Source organism: Agelaius phoeniceus, chromosome 16, assembly GCF_051311805.1.
Source record: "Agelaius phoeniceus isolate bAgePho1 chromosome 16, bAgePho1.hap1, whole genome shotgun sequence".
Classification (NCBI taxonomy): Eukaryota; Metazoa; Chordata; class Aves; order Passeriformes; family Icteridae; genus Agelaius; species Agelaius phoeniceus.
In genome coordinates, this window is record NC_135280.1 from 11,401,029 (window position 1) to 11,421,299 (window position 20,271).

The window sequence follows — 20,271 nt, forward strand, 5'->3', positions numbered from 1 at the left end:
CCAGACAACTTTACCAAGCTTTAATGGCTTGTTTGAAATGATGAACTGGGCCAGTTTCATCCATTGATCAAGTACCAAGGAGTTGGCTGTGCTGGTTGCTTCTGGTATGTTCCTTCTGCAATTCCCTTTGAATTCAGAGTCATGTGCTGACACTCCATGGGGTTCTTTTGGCAGATCAGGTAATAATGAGTAAGAGTCAGGACACTGTGTCTGGTAGTCTCTCATCAGAGATAAACTGTGACTGGTCAGTCTTTTTTAAAGTTCATTGTAGGTTGTGACTCTTCAAAACTGGATGTGTATGAGTGCATGATGAAAATATTAAATCTGAGAAGGAATAGCCAAACCTCAGATCAACCAGCAATAGTTACTAATTTCCAAGGGCAGTGAATCTGAAAATTGTAATAGAGTACATTGTCTAACAGCTTTTCTCTTTCAAGCCACAGGGGAAGTAGTTGTGGTAAGTTTAAAAGAACAATAAACTCCAGAATCCCATTAGCTTTACTGGAAGGCTGAATGGTAAAACTGCATTTGAATTTAATTCTTTATTCAACAACAACAACAACAACAACAAAAACAGGAGAAAAAAAAATATATTTCCTGGAAAAGGATTGTGAATGAAATTAGGTGTGTTGATTGTGCTTGTTGCCATGGCAGCAATTAATTACAGTCTTTGTCACACTTGCACTGGCTGGCTTTCCTACAGTCAGGAGGGTAAACACTGTGGGAATCCCTCCCTCCTTCAGTTTACAAACAATCTCACTTCCAGTAATGCAGTCACCTCTTCACAAATACAGACAGGGCAGAGGATATGAAATAAAGAAACACTGGAGAAAGTTGAGGAATTCAGTGGGATTCTGCTGCACCTGACCAGCACAGGTTCAGAGCAGTTGAGAAGGAACTGCCCTAGAGATGAATTTTACCCAGGAAAAGTCCTGGGAAGCAAAGCTGGTGATTCCCAGAGCACAATGCCCCCTGAATCCTCCAGCACCCAGGCAACCCTGCAAGCAGAACAGAGAGGGTAAAAGTTACTGACACAAGCTTTGCCATGCTCAGGCTGAAGAGACTGATAATTTTGCTGCATCACACTCTGGGGATTAATAATTGACTGCAACTTTGAGAGTATATTCTGAATTTGTTATTCTGAGCAGCAGATTGACTTTGGCAGATGCAGCCAACACCTTGTCTATGCAAAGCAAAGTGTTCCTTCTCCATAGAGCGAAGCCTAGATTAAAAATGTAAATCTTTAATGCTAAAGATCCTAATTTAACATTCAAAGACCTCAGGAAATTGAAACTGAGTCTCTAGAGAAACTAATTTGCACTACTGGCTTTTTCCTTTCATTATAAACATTTCCCTATGAATACCTGAAATTGTTTTGTTAACTGTGTTTTTAGTTTTCTGACTTTACAGGAATTATTTGTTCCCTAGCATAATAATATGTTTTAGGAATAAATGCCTGAAAAAATTATGGTGATGTGGAAATGAAACCTTTATGTTGAGTTGATTTACTCTTTATATAAATGTTTGTCATCAGTCTGGTGACAAAAAAAGGACCTGGGATTAGTATGTTCTAACTTAGGTTTACTGTAAAGTTAGTCTAGACAGAGTCTACAAGGACCTCCACACATCTTGATGGCTAAAATAGATTATTTAATAATGTTTCTAAAAATAAGCACATGTACAAACTTCGTGGGCCCCAAGATTAGAACAAAACCTCTCCAAGACACAGAGTACCACTGATAAGCATCTCATACCTGATTAACAGCTTGTACCCAACTGGGTTAAATGTTCCTCCAGTGCTATACCCTTTGCTTTCCCTTGGATTTAACTGGGAGCTGACAGTGGCAGATCATTGCAGGGGAGTGATGATTCAGGTGTATGAGTGCTCTGAATTTGTGCTCAGATTTATGAGAACTGATAAAACTTCTAAGACATGGTATTTGTGGGGCTAATTTAAACTTTCAAGTGACCCTGCAAATGTAGTTGGAAAAAAAGAGACAAGCTTGGGATCCCAGTGCCCCAAGGCCTGCTCATTTTGTCTCACTGCATTAGTTAGTTTAACAAAACATTTCACTTTGCTTCCTTCATTAACTTTGTATCACCCAACATTGCAATTACAAGGAGGTAGCAGCTGCCTGACTTGTGGAACTACAGAGGCATTTTCACAGATTACAGATCCAACTTGGAGATGTGAGAAATAGATGGCTAGAGCTCAGAATGATGCCGTGGCTGCTTAACAGTGTATTCCTAAATATAGACACTATTATATTCCCAGCCATATACAACTTCCAGTAGTTTTGATGCAGAGCAAAATGTGGTCTGTAGCGTTGATGGTTACTGTGTTTATTTAAACGCTCTCTCTCAAGGAAAATGTTCCTTTTAACTCATCCTACTGCTGAAGCCCTACTAGTTCACGATAGCTTGTTGCCATGGATGGGTAATGATGTCACACATTCTGCCCAGTGTCCATGCCAGAAAATAAATGAGAATGACTTTTTTAATTACTCAGAGTTACTTAGCAATTCCCTGGAAGGCCTGAAGTGAATTACAAGGAAAAAAACAAGATGCCCCGTTGACCCTACCTGCACAGTATCTTTATGCCAGTGAAGAGACACAGTAAAACACCAGAGTAAATCCTCTGTGGGTTTGAAAACAAGGTTCTATTACTGAAATACACTTTGTTACTCAACAGATTTCAGTGGGCTGAGGAGGAGCAGGAGGCTGGGTGAAGTGTGCCTTTAGGGCTCACACATGAATGCCTCAGGAACTATAGTTTCTGGAGAGGGACCGTGTGTCCTTCCCTCCATCGGTGACATTCTAACAGGAACATGATCCCGAGCAGGGTGCAGACATCACTGCACCAGGTAGTAAATGCCACTCTACTGCCTTCTCTCAGACCCCGTTTCAAATTAGGTTAGAACTGGCCTTTTGAGGACGGCAGCTGGAAGGCACAGAACAAGAGGGAATCTCTTGTAAATATACCAGAAATGTTGCCAGAAAGCAGGAACACAAACTCTGTTTCTGCTCCCCAAACCTCGGCTCTGCTTCCTCCTCCCCTCACAGGCAGGGAGGGGAATTTGCTGTTTGGAATGCAGGAGCTTTCTCCCCTCCGAGGTGAGCCCATCCCGAGGCTGCCATGGGGATGCCCGTGCCCGTGCTTTTGACACTCTGTCCCTTTCCGTGAGCAGCGCTGCACGCCCGACCCCGCGCTCCGCACCGCGGGGCTCGCCCGGGGCCGGGGCTGCCGGCCGGGGGGCGGCGGGGTCTCCGTGGGTCGGGCCGGGCCGGCGGCGGCCGCGGGGCGCCCGTTCCGGGGGGTTCCTCCCGCGGGGTGCCCGTTCTGCCCGCGGGGCGCCCGTTCCGGGGGGTTCCTCCCGCGGGGTGCCCGTTCCGGGGGGTTCCTCCCCCGGGCGGTGTCCGTTCCGCCCTTGGGGTGCCCGTTCCTCCCGTGGGGTGCCCGTTCCTCCCGTGGGGTGCCCGTTCCTCCTGCGGGGTGCCCGTTCCGCCCGCGGGGTGCCCGTTCCTCCCGCGGGGTGCCCGTTCTGCCTGCGGGGTGCCCGTTCTGCCCGTGGGGTGCCCGTTCCTCCTGCGGGGTGCCCGTTCCGCCCGTGGGGTGCCCGTTCTGCCTGCGGGGTGCCCGTTCCTCCCGCGGGGTGCCCGTTCCTCCCGCGGGGTGCCCGTTCCTCCCGTGGGGTGCCCGTTCCGCCCGTGGGGTGCCCGTTCCTCCCGTGGGGTGCCCGTTCCGCCCGCAGGGTGCCCGTTCCGCCCGTGGGGTGCCCGTTCCTCCCGTGGGGTGCCCGTTCCGCCCGCGGGGCGCGGAGCAGCCGGGGCGGGGCTCGGGGCGCGCTACCTGCGCGGCCGCGGGGCCGGGCGGGGCGCGGCGGCGGCGGCGGCACCATGAGGGTTAACTTGGGCGCGCTCTCCCTCTTCGTGGCCCTGGTGGGACTTTCGAGCTTCATCTTCCTCGTGGTGGCCATCGCCACCGACTTCTGGTACATCATCGATGCCTCCAAGCTGGAGGCGTCCCAGAACGGCACGGACGCGCTCAGCTCGCACTCGGGGCTCTGGCGGACCTGCCGCGGTGAGTGCTCGGGGCAGCGCAGCGCTCCGCATGCGAGCTCGGCGTGCGGGGATGCGGGCTCTGTCCGGCTGCGGGGATGCGGGGTCCGGCTGAGGATCAGGCTGCGGGGAGGCAGCTGCAGGGGTCTTGGTTCGGGGTCCATCTACGGGGGTCCGGCTGTGGGGATGCGGGGATGGGGATGCAGGATGGGGATGCGGGATGGAGATGCGGGATGGGGATGTGGGGTGGGGATCCGGGATGGGGATGCAGGATGGGAATGCGGGATGGGGATGCGGGGATGGGGATCCGGGATGGGGGTGCAGGATGGGGATGCGGGATGGGGATGCAGGATGGGGATGCAGGATGGGGATGCAGGAATGGGAGGTGGGATGGGGATGCGGGATGGGGAGGCGGGATGGAGATGCAGGATGGGGATGCGGGATGGGGATGCGGGATGGGGATGCGGGATGGGGATGCGGGATGGGGAGGCGGGATGGGGATGCGGGATGGGGATGCGGGATGGGGATGCGGGATGGGGAGGCGGGATGGGGATGCGGGGATGGGGATGCGGGATGGGGATGCAGGATGGAGAGGCGGGATGAGGATGCAGGATGGGGATGCAGGATGCAGGATGGGGATGCGGGATGGGGATGCAGGATGGAGAGGCGGGATGAGGATGCAGGATGGGGATGCAGGATGGGGATGCGGGATGGGGAGGCGGGATGAGGATGCAGGATACAGGATAGGGATGCGGTGTCCGGCCCGGGGGCAGTGCCCGCTGCCCGCGGAGCTCCGGCTCTCCCTGGTTCAAGGACGGGCGCTCCCCGGCCGTGCCCCGGACCCGTGGGCAGTGCCTTGTCAGTACCGCCCGTGTCACTTGCCCAAGGAGACATGGGGAGAGAGAATTTTCTGCTACTGTAACCTGATTTTACATTAACTTTTAATTCAAGATAATCTAATAAACCTTAACCATTTAGAAGGAAGGAGATGTCTTTTCATTTGGCTCAGGAAATTAAGGGGCGAAAGTTCTGGGTTAAAGCCATTAAAATTATAAATAATAACATATCAAATAAAATACAAACACTATCTAGTTTATTTACATAAACAATACAATTAATTTAAATATAAGTATTATTATGTATCATTCTACAGAATTATTATAATCCTATAGATCAATATATAGGATTTTCCCCATGTCGGTAATTTATTTGCTAGGCATTTAACTTTTGGCTTTGATTGCACTCTAAAAAGCCAGGAGTAAGCAATGCTTGCCCTAGGCAAGAAAGGATGTTTCCAGAGGAGCAGGGAGAAGGAGCAGGTTGCAGGAATTCTCTCTTTGCTGTGCCCTGAGCCCCGCTGCAATGAGCAGATGTTTCCCTGTTGACTCCAGTGGTCAGGCCCCATGGGAGCAGCTGATGCTGCATGCTAAAAATCCTCTCATTTCCTTCCCTACCTAGGAATGGCTGGTTTAGAAGCAGTAGTATTATAATGATTATATGTACATGCAAAAAACCAAATGTATATATAGCAAACTGATATAAGAGTATAATTTCCCCTCTTTTTCTCCTATAGTGAGGAGTGAATGTTACCCTTTGATAAACCCCTTCTGGCACGAGAATGCGAACATCACCGAGTCACACAGACAGCTTTTGTGTGAGTAGCTTTTATATTATTTTACATTTCCATCCATCCTTCCCTCCCTCCCATGCCACTTACAAGGACTCATTTCTGATTCAGAGGGGGAATTCACTGAGAAAGTGTTTTGACTCTGCTTCTGTACAATATCTGTCACTGTCTGTGATCTTTAAGTGTGTTTACTGTTGAAATAACCATCCATTTGGTGACAAGTTCAGCTAATTTCTTCCACAGGAGCTAAACCTCTGACTGGAATGGCACAGGAAGGTACACAATTGCTAAAGATAAAAGGCAAAAAGTGTTCACAATCACCTCAAGGGAGTCTGATCACTGAAAATGCTTAAGAACACATTTAAACTAATCTTTAACACAGCTACTTTTCTAGCATTTCAGTGGGATTTCTGGCATTGATAAAAGACTTAAGTATGGGAGAATTTAAGAAAATAAATCAATGACCAAAAGCAGTGTTCAAAGTCTTTGAAGAACATCGTGTTCAAAAACATTAGGCTTCTAATATATTTTCCTCTTTTCCTTTAGATTCATTTGTCAATGCCAGAATGTTTTCAAAAAGTCCAAACTGAACATTTTCAAATGCTTACAGGCATCTCCTAGAAGATGATTGACCATCTTTGCATCATATATTTGGCACAATCTTCACACACCCTTGTGTATGGGCTTGCTATTTACAATTTTTTTATTTACTCTCTTCTTCTCCCTGACTCAAATACAAGCATTTGTCCTGTTTCCTAAAATGGAACTCTTGTCCTCAAAACCAGCCATTCCCTGGGCTCCAGAGGGGCTCCAAGGGTCTTTAGTTTCTTGGAGCAGCATCTGGTGGTGCTGGGGCTGTGTCACAGCTGTCCTGGGAAACTCCAGTAGGAGTCAGAGCCCAGTGAGCTCCTGAAGCAGCCACACAAACACAGCAGCAGGCTCAGGACTGACAGCCCAGCATTTAAACACATCAGCAGATTCAGGACTTACAGACCAGCATTTAAACACATCAGCAGGCTCAGGACTGACAGCCCAGCATTTAAACACATCAGCAGGCTCAGGACTGACAGCCCAGCATTTAAACACATCAGCAGGCTCAGGACTTACAGACCAGCATTTAAACACAGCAGCAGGTTCAGGACTGACAGACCAGCATTTAAACACATCAGCAGGTTCAGGACTTACAGACCAGCATTTAAACACATCAGCAGGCTCAGGACTTACAGACCAGCATTTAAACACATCAGCAGGCTCAGGACTGACAGCCCAGCATGTCTCTCTGTGCTTTCAAATAGGAAGGGCCAATTTTCTAATCTTCCATGCTCAAAGCAGAGGGCTGTAGCTGCTCAACGATTCTGAAGTCAGTGGAGGTGATCACTTGAGCCTTTGAGGGGTCAGCATTAACTGAGCCTGCCTGATCATGTTTTATGTGCCAGCACCTCCACTGTTATGTTGGCCCAACATTTTGGGATGAAACCATTTGCTTTTCAAAAGCTGGGTGCACATTTGCAAAAGGTTATTTTTCTCAGGTGAGAGATTGCAGCTCTTCAGTTAAATAGCAAAACAAACCCAAAAAGCAGTGCTCTTTTGGTTATACAAATGATGTTGGCTTGGAAACAAAAGATGGCTCTTTGTGAGTCATGAAGTGTATGAAAATAGTGGATATGAATAAAAATTGTATTAATAATGATGTTTACAGACTCTTTGGGGCCTTGGAGAATTTTTTTCTCTCACTTTCACATCAAGTACTATTTTTATGCTCCTGGAAAAACACTTCTGGACTGCAAAGACACTTGCATATTTTATTATAAACAGGCATAGTCTGCCTAAAAGTGTGAGAGAAGAAATCAAAGATACTTCAATTGAAAGAACCTGCTAGGTTTGATTGGAATGCCCTACTGAGATAACTTTTTGATTTTTTTTTGCTCAGCTTCAATGCAGTTTCAGTGTGGTGAGGCCACAGATCCTCAGCAGTAGCAGCTGAACATAGAAAGTACCATGTCAGTACTTCTTTCTCCTAGGAAATACAGATATTTCTAAGTGACATCTAGATTCATCAGGGCCTGAGATAGTACCTTCTACATCAGCTTTACTCTTCTCTCTTAAATGTTTCTGACTGTAGCCACTGAATCATATTTAGGCAGATCATGGCAAACCATCTTCATCTACAACACATTTTGACAAGAATTTTGGAGGGAAATTCTGTGATCATGGATTGCAGTGTAGTTACAGCAGTTTCTACATCAGCTCTAATATGTGGCAAACAAGCTAATTGCACAGCTTTAACTGGTTCACAAAAAGGACATTTTTCTCTCTGTGTGCCTGTGAAGGTGTCTGTGAGGCACAGTCACATGGGATTAATCTCATTCCATCTAGCTGTACACTCATATTTCTCAGTGTTTGATTGGCACTGAATTTCATGTGCTCTGGCAGCATCAAACCTGTTTCTTTCTGATTATTCCTAAAAAGACTTTAAAGGACTGTCTCCTAAAGTAGGCACTCAAGTCACACATTGGTCACATCTCTCATTCTCCAGAGTCTGAATGCACTTCCTGGCATGAATGAACAAGACACAAGTGCAAAGAGGCTGGAGAAAGTCTGTATGTGAGTGCAGAGAGCTGGGCCTAAGTGGAAACAGAAGTGCTGGCCACTGCCAGAAGACAAACCCTTCATTAGAGAATGAAAAGCCTCCGTGGACTCTTCCTCCACATTTCCAATATCTCTCCTATTCATCCCAGCAGATTCCTTTTAGCTTATTGTGTACTTCAAATTGAGCTCCTGGCAAATTAAAATAATTGGGTGCCCGAGTTAAAACCCTGTGCTAGCAGCAATATTTCCCAGGCAATCAACCTAGGGCTTGCTGGGCCTGGGACTGTGGTGTATTTTCACATCACAGGAGTGCTCTTGAGCTGCTCCTCCAAAGGGTTGGGCACAAACACTCTCTCCTCTTCATTAGCCTTCCCTTTCTTCTCTTACCACTCCCCCCAGCTGAACTGCAGTGTATACCCTCCCTCCCCTCAAACCCACAATGGATAAATATTTCCCTATTACAGATTACACTATGACCTGGTTATTTGTTTAAAAAATCAGCCACTGTCTAAAGAAAAATACCACTCAGCTCCCTACCACTAACTTTTCTGAAAGTTCTGCATTAATAAAATTATTTTCACTGGAGATGTAAATTTTCCTCTGGCCCAAACAGGAATAAGATGACACTATCATTTTTTGTAATTTAGACAGTTATCAGAGTGTCTTGATGACTACTAGGATTAAAGATAGCCCTCTGAAAATTCCCCTTAGAATTTAAATTTGTCAGCAAAGACACCTCTGTTATTTTGCCTTGCCATGTGTTCTCCTGTGCCAGCCATGGCAGACAAGCAGCAAGAGCAACATTTTTCATGGTGAGCTGAATCTATCTCTCTCTAAATGACAAAATAAGGATGCCACTGACTTCAAAGGCAGCTGCATCGAGCTCTGAGCAGCTTTGCCATTTTCCAGTAGCAGAAATGTAACATCCAAAATCAGATCTAGATATTGAGGATCACACAGAGAATAGAAGGAATGGCAGTGCTTAATCAGCTGAAACCTTTTCCCCAAGAGTTTGAGCTTTCAAAAATAATTTCTTAAAAGAAAAGAAAAACCCAAGCAAGAAACCTCAAGTCGTTGCATTGGTGAAAAGTTGCTCTTAGACCTTTTTGTCATATAAATATTTTCCATTTACCAAAGCCTATGTTGTTAATAATAAATAAATGCCAGTACAGATTTAGCTGAAGGCAGCACCAGTGTAATTCTTGCAAAATGAAAAATATTGTAAATATTCCTATTCAAAACCAGACAATTTCTCTTGAATCTCAGCTTTGCACTTGAGCTGCTGCAGGGTCCCACCAGCCCTGCAGAGCTGGGGCTGGAGTTATAAGAAATAATGTGAGAGGAACAGCTGTTCTTTCTTACTGTCTGTGTGTGACACACAAACCATCTCCATTAGGTACCTACAAGGTAAGATTAAGCCTCTGGCAATCCTGATTTTTTGTCAGAGATTTGAACAACATGGCCAGTGATTGATTTCCTTTTACAGGTCCATTTTTAGTCTCTCCTCTATTCCTGACCCATCCAGAAATGAGTATTTAATGTATGTGGTTTCCACCCATATTGTTTTTCCTGTTCTAAAGCCAAGACAGGAGCGTGCAGCTGCCCATGCACAACTGCTTAAAGTATTTTCCCCAGAGAATTTTTATTTTTTCTGTTTGAGACACGAATGTAACTGGAACCATCAGGCTGCACTCAGGTTCGTGCTTCCTGCAGGGAAATGATCTTTGCAGCAGAGGCAGCTCTGATACCTCAGTTGTTTTAATGTAACAGCTGCCTTGGTTTCTTCCTCAACAAAATGGGTTTAATAGTAGAGATAAACTTGTCTGGATTTCCTCACAGCATGTGGACCCTGTAATAGTCATGCACCAGCTGCTTTCACACTTTACCCTGCTCCATATTTACTGAGTTGCAGTTTATAATGCTGGAAAGAATGCTCTTTGCTTTGGCCACTGTGACTTTTTTTCCTGAGGGATTTACAGTTCTTTGCAAATTTTCTTTTGGTTTTAAGCTACCAGAAGGAAACAGCTGGGGCTGGAGCAGGAGCCATTTCAGAGGCCAAGTGAAATGAGACCCAGATGATGCACACAGAAATTCTGGCTTTATTGGTCTGGTAGGTGTGTACCTGTTTCTGAGCAACAGTGCACTGTTCCTTCAGAGAGGGGCCAGAGGACATCTGCTTCAGTACTTACTGCAGATATCACAGTAAATATATACAGAAATCCGAGATAACTGCAGCTGAGGCCTAACCAGTGACAAATTCTGATGAATATTCTCATTTTCAGATTCACTGGTAGCCCAGCAGCAGAATGTGAGCCACGGTGCATTGCTCACATCCATCATTCTGCCCATTCCTGCTACTGCAAGTTTTGTCAGTGCCACCTGCTCCAGCTCTAGCAGCATTTTATTTCTGCTGCCTGCAATTGGTCTTCCTGTTCAGCTCAGAGATTTTTTGAGAAAAGCAAGAAGCCAAAACATGTAACACACAGATCAGAGCCTGGCTAATCATCCTGGAGACCCCTAGCTCTGTGAGCAATCCTCCTCCATCACCTTTTCTCTGTTGAACAGGAGGGAATCCAGCCTTCCTGCCCTGTGGCCCAAGCCAAGAAGACTCACATTTAGCCACAGACAAGCTCTTTCAGTTGTTCATTGGTTTCCTAAGTTGTTTCCTTGCTTTTTTTCCTAGCAAGCAGGTCAGACTTTCTCTGTGCACTTTCTCTTCCTGGCTTTGCCAGGCCTTACTGGAGCAGCCCCGTTGTTTTTAGCAACTGCCATGAGTCTATTTCAGCTGGAGGCTTTTGTCTTCCTAACTGGCTCTTTGGTTACTGCTGGGTAACACAAACAGGCCCTTAATTAAGCTCTTCTGAGCCACTGCCATTTGGAGTATTTCTGATGAGGTGATATTACAGATTTCTAGGCACTATTTGCTATTATAAGCTGTACAAACAAATCCAAAGTTAGTTTGAAGCAATTAAGCTGCAGGATGTTAACAGGAGATGATTAACAAAACTGCTGGGCTTGCACTTGGTTACTTCTGACCCTCAGTGTTTCTATTTCATTCCACAGATTTCTCTCACAAACAACTCCTCAACAACTGTGTTGGGTGGTAATTTAGAGATGCCTGCCAAATTCTCAGTTCTGGACTCACACTGCAGATGTCCTTCTTACACATATTTGGCCAGAGCTCTAGTAAAAGAGCCTTGGCTGGCTAATGTAAGACTTCAGTAACCATGATTAAGCAATTTGATTCTTTTTGCTTCAAAAGAAGAGAGTGTTTTTTAAAAGTTTATGAGTTTGTTTCAGTATTTCCAAGATTAAGCCATTGTATCTTTCATGTTGGCCTAACAGGGGGCTCAGGTGTTGAGAAATAGATGTGGGAAACTGAATTCTGTTTTACAGGAAAGAGCACATGCCTCTTCTTGTGCAAAATGCTTAGGGTGGTTTTTTTTCCAATACTAGAGCAATTTCATCAATATGAAGACACTTATATGTTTAATACATAATGCATAAATGTGTATTTCAACAGAAACTGGAAAAGCACTAAAATGACTGCAAAATGAATGTTTTAACTTCTTTCACAGATGATTATTGAAGACAGAAACACAGTAAAGATATTTTAAGTCATTTTCTTCTATAAACTAATTCTGTTCCTCTAATCAAGGAATATAATGGCATAATATTATATGCCAGATGGCATGAATTCAGATTCCTGAGTGGTTTCCATGGCAGCATTTTAGAATAAGTTTCCAAGGCAGTTTCAGATTTCATAGTACAAATGAGTATTAGATATTGAACTAGAACACTGGAGATTATAAAAGTACTATTTAACCAAATAGAATTCACTAAATATTTGATTTCTAAAAAGCTGCCAGTGATTAATGAGGAGTGTGATTCCAGCTGTGGGTAGGAAAAGTAAGGTTCTGTCACAGTGAGGTTTGTGGGTTTCAGCTGAGCTATCCCTAAACCCTATATTTTCACTGAAGAGGGCACAAAAATCAGAGTTATTCTGATATTGCAACTGTCCCAGATGATTAATGTAATCTAGGAAACTCCCAAGGATGCTCTGGTACAGTTTTCCTCTCCCTTTCCTTCACAAAGTTCCATTCAGAGTGTGTTTTCCTCACCCACGTGTCCTGGCTCAGCTTGCAGCAGCTGAAGCCACACCATGACAAGAGAAGTCAAAGAAATGGCAAATCAGTGCTGCTGTCCTGAGGTGGAGTTGGTTGGCAGGGACTTGGACTGCTGAGGAAATCACAGGGCAGAGAGCCAGCCATGAGCTTGGCTATGTTTGTTGTCTCTCAGCAAGGCCAGCTCTGAGGACAGACTTGCACCATTCTTACACTCATACTTCCCAAATGCTAATTGCATCCTCCAAATGCTTTTTCTCCTTTTACTGCAAGACCAAAGCTACGATGACACATGGATGTCAGAATGGTGGGGAATAATCAAAAATGAGACCAAATAACGCTCAGCAAGCTCAGATGTGGCTGAAGAGCAGCCTCCTGTTGCTGCTGCCTCTCTGGAATAGGAGAACGGATTTGGGTGCCCAGTCTCTGCTCTGTCACACCGTGTCTCATCACATCCCCAACCATCTCTGACCACATGAAACTCCTGAGCTGAGTTCCATGGCTATTTCTCATCTTGGAGTCCAGCTAAGATTTGCAGGCAGTTTTGACATTCTGCTGAAGAGCTGAAGATTGATCTGGCTGTTAGCACTGAGAATTGTTTTAGATGTTTGTTGGCCAGGAACAGCAGCCATGGCTGGTTTTGCTGAAGGAAGGCCCAGGGAGTGTCCTCAGCTTTAGAATCAGAGGGAAAATGCTCTCTTCACTGCAGAATGTTGAATCCATGGTTTCTGAGCATCAGCTGGTCCTGACGTCAGCATATGGGGCACTGAATATGAAAATATAGTACCAGAGGCAGAAAAAAAAAACAAAAAAAAAGTTACCTCCCAAAACTTTGTCATTTGCCATTTTTTTTGGTTTTTTGTTAGCATGTTCTGTGCTACACAAAACAATGTCTGGAAAGCACATGCTCCTCAAGTACAAACATCAGCAGTGTCTGCCTTGAGGCCATGAAGACCCTTCCTAACCTTCCAGGCTTCTGGAACTGAACAGAGACATGCACACAATTGTGTCTGATCTTTGTAATGCTGCTGCAGAGGATGAGCTGGATCCTTAGCCAGGGGCAGATGCAGCAGCTCCAATTCCATGGGCAGTCACAGTGACTTGAAAAAATTGATCATTTGATCACACACCAACTGTGAGCTCTTAGGTGATTCCTTTTCCTAAGCTAATGGTGTATTGTTCCCCTGTAAAATTAAATGAGACAATGAAGCCTAGACCTCATCAGAATATGGATTTTACATTTTCTTTTCTCAGATACTCTGCACTTTACTCTCAGATGCTCTGCACTTTACCAACAAATGATACTGGAATTACTTTTTTTTGGGTTATTATTCTAAAATAAGGTTGGGTTGAATGTTGTGGATAGATTACATCAGAGGGAACAACGACACAGTAATGGTTTATGATGGAAAAAACCAGGGTGATATGAAAAAATACATAGCAACCTTCTGTTTACACAGCTATTAAAATGTTATAGGGACCAAGAAAGACTAATGTAAAACATTTAGCATGGGAGGAAGCAAGCAGGATAGGTTAATGCACTTAGTGAAGCTGCTGTAGAAAACTGACAGACAGAATCAGAGCTGGATGGGAAAATTGGAAAATTTCCCTCTAGTTGATGGTCAGCTGCAACAAAGGAAAAGGTCAACAATTTGCTACATCAGTGCAGCAGAGGACACGTGACTTAAAGGAGAGAAACCTTTAATGAAAGCATGGCTGGATCTCACCTCCCACACAGAACAGTGTTTTTCACATAACAGGCCTGCTTTTCATTAGGGTTGCCAGAGCCTACCTGGGATGCATCACCTGATATCAGCTGGCTCAAGGGCTGGGGACAGTTTGATTGCTCCTATGTATCTGTGCAGACATATCCTCTGTAGCTGTGGTCTCTGCTTGAAGCACAGGCTGTGACCCTGGCAGGGTTTGTTCTGCCTGTCACCTTTTCCTCCATACCATATGTTTGTCCTGCTGATTTACACTGAAAACCCAAGGGCTTGTCCAATTTCTGGTTTGTGCAGCACAGAACGAGGCTTTGATTCTGATCAGGGGCTCTGCACTTAATAATTATTGGTACATGCACTGACACCATAATAAAATATTACAATATTAACATTCTTCATTTTTCTCCAGACATGCATGGAACATTTGTCATCCTGATGCCCCTCAGCCTGATACTGATGATTTTTGGAGGAATGACTGGATTCATCAGTATTCTTGCCAGGGCCTACCTGCTGCTCCTAATGACTGGACTCCTTTTCCTTTTTGGAGGTACTAAATCAAACTCCTGGCCTAACTCTTTAAGATAACAAGAGGGTTGTATCTGGGAAACATCACTTTGTATCCCAGGGAATGAAAGCAAGAATTTGCTTTCAGAATAATGCTGGTGTTCATTCCCCTGGTGTCTGCTGGGGTCCTGGCTCTGGAATGGAGCTACAGAGGAAAGGCAAATATCCCTCCTTGGGGAGTGAGTCACCCTTTGAGCAATCCATGTGTGCTGTGCCCATTAACACTAAAGAGTCAATAACTTCTCAGCATGGGACACAAATCCTTTGCAGGCAGGCTAATGGGGTGATGGAAAAGAGACTGTGGAATTACTAAATCTTAGGGTTGCACAGATTTTGCAGCTGTTAAGAAAACTGATGTTTTTAAGAAGGCATTTGCATTGAATTCCTGAAAAGGCACTTTTTAGGCATTCCTGGCTTAGCCTCACTGCTAGTTTTGGTCTAGACTGGTGTCCCCAAACTGTAGGTCACAAAAGGAAACCCCCAAAAGTTATTTTAGTTGGAGTGTAACATTTCCATTTGAAGCTTTTACACTTCTTTTTATTTTTTCTTTGCTGCTGTATCCAAACCCACTGTGTTTTAGAAAGTAATTTATGAATTAAAAACCCTAAAAATGTTCTGTCAAAGTAGGAAAACTGTGTTTAAATCTGCATCTTCTGTTCCAAACAGATTTTCAGTGCTGTCTCACAATGTAACTTAAACCAGAAATTTTTCCCAACAGAAAAGGGGATCCTCAGAATTGGCTCTCATCAACTGCTCACACAGTCCTATTTTTAAGAAGAAAATGCTAAGAGATTGCTGGAAGCAAATGCTGCTGTCTCAAAGCCTTGACTGAGCTTTTTAGTCTGAAATGCTCTAACACAGACCAACCCTGCCCCATTATGATTGTCTCCTAAAAAGAAGAGCAAGTTCTAATATCAGAACAGCAGAAAGCTGTATTCACTGAAAAGGCTGGTGGAAAACTGCTCCAGATATTCAGGGAAAGATGAAAGGCTGTGAAGTGACAAGCATGATTATCCCACTGGGGAGTGGAGCAGGGGCCTTTCTGAGCTGTTTGGGGCTGCAAAGAGGGAAAGGAAACACAGAGGCAGTGCCAGGAGAGGGGTGCCTGAGGAGGAGAGTCTGGTGCAGTGCCCCAGGAGAACATGAACAGACTCTGGGTGGCCTTTGGCTGAGACCAGCCCCACATCCTGCTCTGGCTGGACACAAAATTCACCTTTTTGAATTTGAGTGTCCTACAGAACAGAACAGTTTTGTAGGACACTCAAATTCACAAAGTTGAGTATTAGTTAGGTAGTTCTGTTTTAGCATAAAGAGCTGTTTGGAGATGCCATTCCAAAAATGTGGGGTTTTTCAGACCCTCAGAACTGATATGCTCCACATGTCAGGACATCCTAGAGTTTCCCTTTTTTTTTTTTTCCTTTTTTTTCTTCCCCAAGGGAATTTGCACAGAATTCAATGCACCTTGTTGAAAATCTCAACAAATCAGTCTTTTCCATTTCTGCTGACAAAAGGTATGAAGCAATTTCCCCCCTCTCCTTGCAGAGGACCAGAATAAAGTACAGGTATGAGATGATGGTTAAAATCAGGAATATGAGTGTGAATTTGGACTCATGATGGATAACCCAACATTCTTCTTTCTGTCTTGGCTTGCCTCTAATCAAACATATATTTCTGGCAGAAAGGCAGCTCATCAGGACTTACTGTGATTTAACAGGAAGCTATACCAAAATTTTCTCTCTCAGAATCAAATCCACTATTTGTCCTGAAAGTGTTTCAGTATTTACTTTCCCTGGGCTGCAGTCCTTTTATCCAGGGCCTTTTTACTGCATCTTCTCTGCTGCTGACCCAGTAAAGGGTGATTTCCATCAGAACCTGTCCTTTGACTGACAGGAATGCCAGGCTCAGGATGCAGTTTGTACCTGTTCCAGATGTGCCATTCCCTACATTTGCCATCTTTTGAACAGTCTTTTCATTCTGAAAACACCTGGCTCCTTGTTTGAGTGCCCTTATTAATTCATTTTTGGTCTGTCCCAGAGATGTCTTTTACTCAGGTGTTTGGCAGTGATGGAAGTCATGGCAGCACAACACTTGGTGAGAGGTGATAGTGAAAACCAACAAATTTACATTAAACACTCAAAACTGACAATAGTCAGGGAACAGCCTCAATTCAGTGACCTGAAATGCAAGAGTCTGGGTCTCTGTGGGCTTTCTTGCACACAGGGAGACAACTGTCCATGGTGCTCAGCAGTGAGGAATCAGGCCACATCACAATCCAGTTCTGAAAACAGAGCTGCACACGCATTAGATATCTATAAAATACATGTTTATTGAGGGAGGGCTGCTGCCAGATGTTGTGGTTCAATCTTTAACCGTGAGAACACATATTACTCAGTGGACACAGATAATCCTGCCTTTACTTCCCTCTCACCCTCATTGCCCAAGAAACCAACCTCAGCTAGGTTTCAAAGATAATCTGTAAACCTGGCCTGGCTAGAATAGGAAGGAGTGGCAAAGAGGCCCTAGGACACATCCAACTGATTGTTTTTAATTTCTTCAGTGGCTGCTAAGTAGCTGAACATGTTTCTCTTTCCAGCTCTCGTTACCCTGACAGGGATCAGTGTCTATATTGCATATTCAGCTGCTGCCTTCCAAGAAGCTGTTTGCCTGCTGAGGAGCAAGGATCTCCTGGTGGAAATCGACATCAGGTTTGGCTGGTCCCTGGCACTGGTCTGGATCTCCTTTGTGGCAGAAGTGCTCACTGGGGCCGTGTTCCTGCTGGCAGCAAGAGTGGTGGGTCTGAAACGGCAGCGGGAGCAGGCTCTGTGAGCAACAGGTGCCTTTGCAGCCACTGAGCCCTGCAGAGCCTGATAACTCAGGTTACTTGGTCCAGCTGCTCACCAGGGGCAATAAGAGTGCAGGGCTGAGGGTCTTGTCAGCTGCTGTGAGCCTGCTTCCTCACGGGTGGCTGTAAAACACGAAGACTCTGGTAAATCAGTAAAACATTCCAGGTGTTGTCAATTAGGAAACTCTTGTGTCCTTAGAAGAGAGTGCATTGCAGTGTTTGTATTTCCAGAATAATTTCAGCTGGCAGCTCATCAGACATCTCCATTGGTTGCTTAGAACAAGGCAGATCTCTTGCTTGCTTTTCTCTTTTCTGTTGTCTCAGCAAAGTGACCTTGCAGGCCAGATTTTGCTTTCTCCTGAGAGCTCTTAGAAGGACGTGGACTTGTTGGAGTGAGTGCAGAGGAGGAGTCAGCCCCTCTGCTCTGGAGATCTCAGAGAGCTGGGGCTCTTCAGCCTGGAGAAGAAAAGGCTCTGGGGAGACCTCAAAGCCTCTCCCAACACCTAAAGGGGCTCCAGGAGAGCTGGGGAGGGAGTTTGGGCAAGGGCCTGGTGGTTGGAACTGATATTTCACCTCCTTCCCAGCCCAAACCATTCCAGGATCCTGCAATCCAGCAGATTGTGGTGGCTGTGATGCTGAAGTTCTCCAGGGCAGTGCAGTGGTGAGTGCACTGCAAGAGAAAGATCCAGCTGTTTTCCAGATGTTCTCACTAACTGCTGGGGACAGCCCCAGTCTCTCCATGCTCAGCCTACATACTTCTCTCCTTCAGCTTATTACTAGCTGCCTTTTCAGCTCTGCAGTGCAGGAGATGTATCTGATGTATTTTTCAGTTTTTACTTTGCAGTTTTGATGATGCTTCTTTTTCATGAAGCTTGTGCACGTGCTTTGTGCTAGAATGTTTATCTTGTGCTGAAACTGCTGAGTAAACTGAACATGCAGGACACATGAATACCATTTTGGGTGCCAAGCAATCCAGTTTTTCCTCTTCAGTGCCCACTGAAGTTACTGAAAGAATTTCCCCCTGACTACCGTGCTGAATAGAGGCTTGAATATGATAACAGCTGCACTACATTTCTGTTGGATCATGCATTTCTGGAGGCCCTCAGCACTCTGCAGCTCAGGACTGTGACTCAGGAGCTGTCAGGCACCCTCTGTCACTGGGCAAGTCCCTTGTACATTCTCCAGCAGCACAAAGGGCATCATTCACCTACCTCTGTTAAACACCAGAACAATTTTATCAGTGTGTCCTGTGTTAAAAGATTGCACATTCACTCTGACCAAGCTCAGCTCTAATCTTAGTCCCAAAGTACCAATTGTTTTATGAAAAAATAGTGGCAGGGAGCTCCTGAGAGCTGACAGACTTTGGAGATAGAAGGGAGCATTTTAATGCCATGTTGTGAATGGAGAAACTTGTCCAAGGTCACACAAAACCAGAGTTTCTGAATCCTGGGCTAAGACCTCACTTGTCAGCTCTTGCTTGTAATCAGAATTAAATAAGGCTCAAAATCCTCAATAGACTGAGCAGTAGAAGAAATTCTGTGACTAACTAGTACAATTTTGTAATTCTTAGCTGCTCCCACATTGGTTTCAGGTATTTTCCATGTTGCCTTATGTTGGGACCATGTAATTGAGTCATTTTACAATTTAAAGCATACCAAATCAGCTCTATAAGAAGTGTAAGAAAAAAAAATCCTTTGTAGTCAAAATTCCATGTGCTTCAGTGAATTATGTAAAATGTAATTCTCTGTTTTGGTGCTGGTGAAACTATTTATAATGCAATTTGTATGATGTTACTCAGACATTACTGCAAGCTGTAACAGTAAAATATCATCTGAGTTATTTTTTGAATATTATTACAGATGTTATTTTAAAGTGGTTTTGAGTGTTGTAAAATTAAATAAAATGACATTTCAGAGTGAGAATTATTTGCTGAGACATGAAAGAACTAAGATATTTATTTTTCTTTACCATTTTTTGCAGATTTATTCTACTGTTTTTATAATGCTTTTGAAGTTCCTGTGTCAGATGTGGTAGGTATTTAAAAGACATTTACACAGCTACAATATAAAATACTCAAGTGATCAAATCTAATTAGCAAGCCAATGAATCTCTTATTCAATTAGAGCAATTCTCATTTCCATGGCTCTCCTAAATTTCTCATTCTGGCTTCCTGCAATATCTGGCACAATGCTAATAAAGAGTATCTTCTGCTCCTGAATGTTTGCATAACCCCTGAATGTCTCTGAAATTCCTTCTGAATACAAAGAAGAAAAGATGGATTGGAATAGTCAAATTAGCACTGAACATTCTGAAAAATTATACTGGGAAGAGGAAACATTCTAGAAAGGACTTTATGTAATTTGAAAGAAATGACCTTATCAGCTTCTTCCTCTTATTGAAATGAATATTTATTTAATACCATGTCCTTTGCTGTGTTTTCCCCAAAATACTTTACTGAGATGAGGACAGAGGCTGCTCCCATTGCTCTGTGGTGAATTGCAAACTCATTGGTAATTTACCACATCAAAAGTGAAGAAAAACAGATGTGCAGAGTAGAGCAGCACTGTCAGAGTGCCCACAGCTCCTGCCCTGCACCAGGCACTCCTTTCACTTCTTGAGGGGTGGCAGAGAATGACAGGGGAGGTCAGAAGAATCCTTGAATGTGAAAAACGTGGAAATATACAGGAAGTTTAGAGGCCATGCTGGTGAATGACACCACAAAGGTTCAGGGTGTCTGTGCTGTGC

At 44.6% G+C, this 20,271-nt stretch overlaps 1 protein-coding gene across 1 annotated transcript; it reads left to right on the plus strand.

The window, feature by feature from the left end:
• Positions 1–3,826: 3,826 nt before the first annotated feature.
• On the plus strand, positions 3,827–19,448 carry TMEM114 (transmembrane protein 114). The gene is made up of 4 exons (XM_054643998.2): positions 3,827–4,081; positions 5,633–5,713; positions 14,530–14,667; positions 17,278–19,448. The coding sequence occupies exons 1-4, from the start codon at positions 3,898–3,900 to the stop codon at positions 17,508–17,510; spliced, it is 636 nt and encodes a 211-aa protein (XP_054499973.1). The 5' UTR covers positions 3,827–3,897; the 3' UTR covers positions 17,511–19,448.
• Positions 19,449–20,271: the final 823 nt, after the last annotated feature.

What these genes read in the sequence shown, in the direction of transcription:
- TMEM114 (XM_054643998.2), top strand. Translation starts at nt 3,898, where the DNA reads ATGAGGGTTAACTTGGGCGCGCTCTCCCTCTTCGTGGCCCTGGTGGGA. An exon ending in GCTCTGGCGGACCTGCCGCG is followed by an intron (nt 4,082 to 5,632) that starts GTGAGTGCTCGG and finishes TTTCTCCTATAG; the next exon opens with TGAGGAGTGAATGTTACCCT. An exon ending in ACTCCTTTTCCTTTTTGGAG is followed by an intron (nt 14,668 to 17,277) that starts GTACTAAATCAA and finishes TTCTCTTTCCAG; the next exon opens with CTCTCGTTACCCTGACAGGG.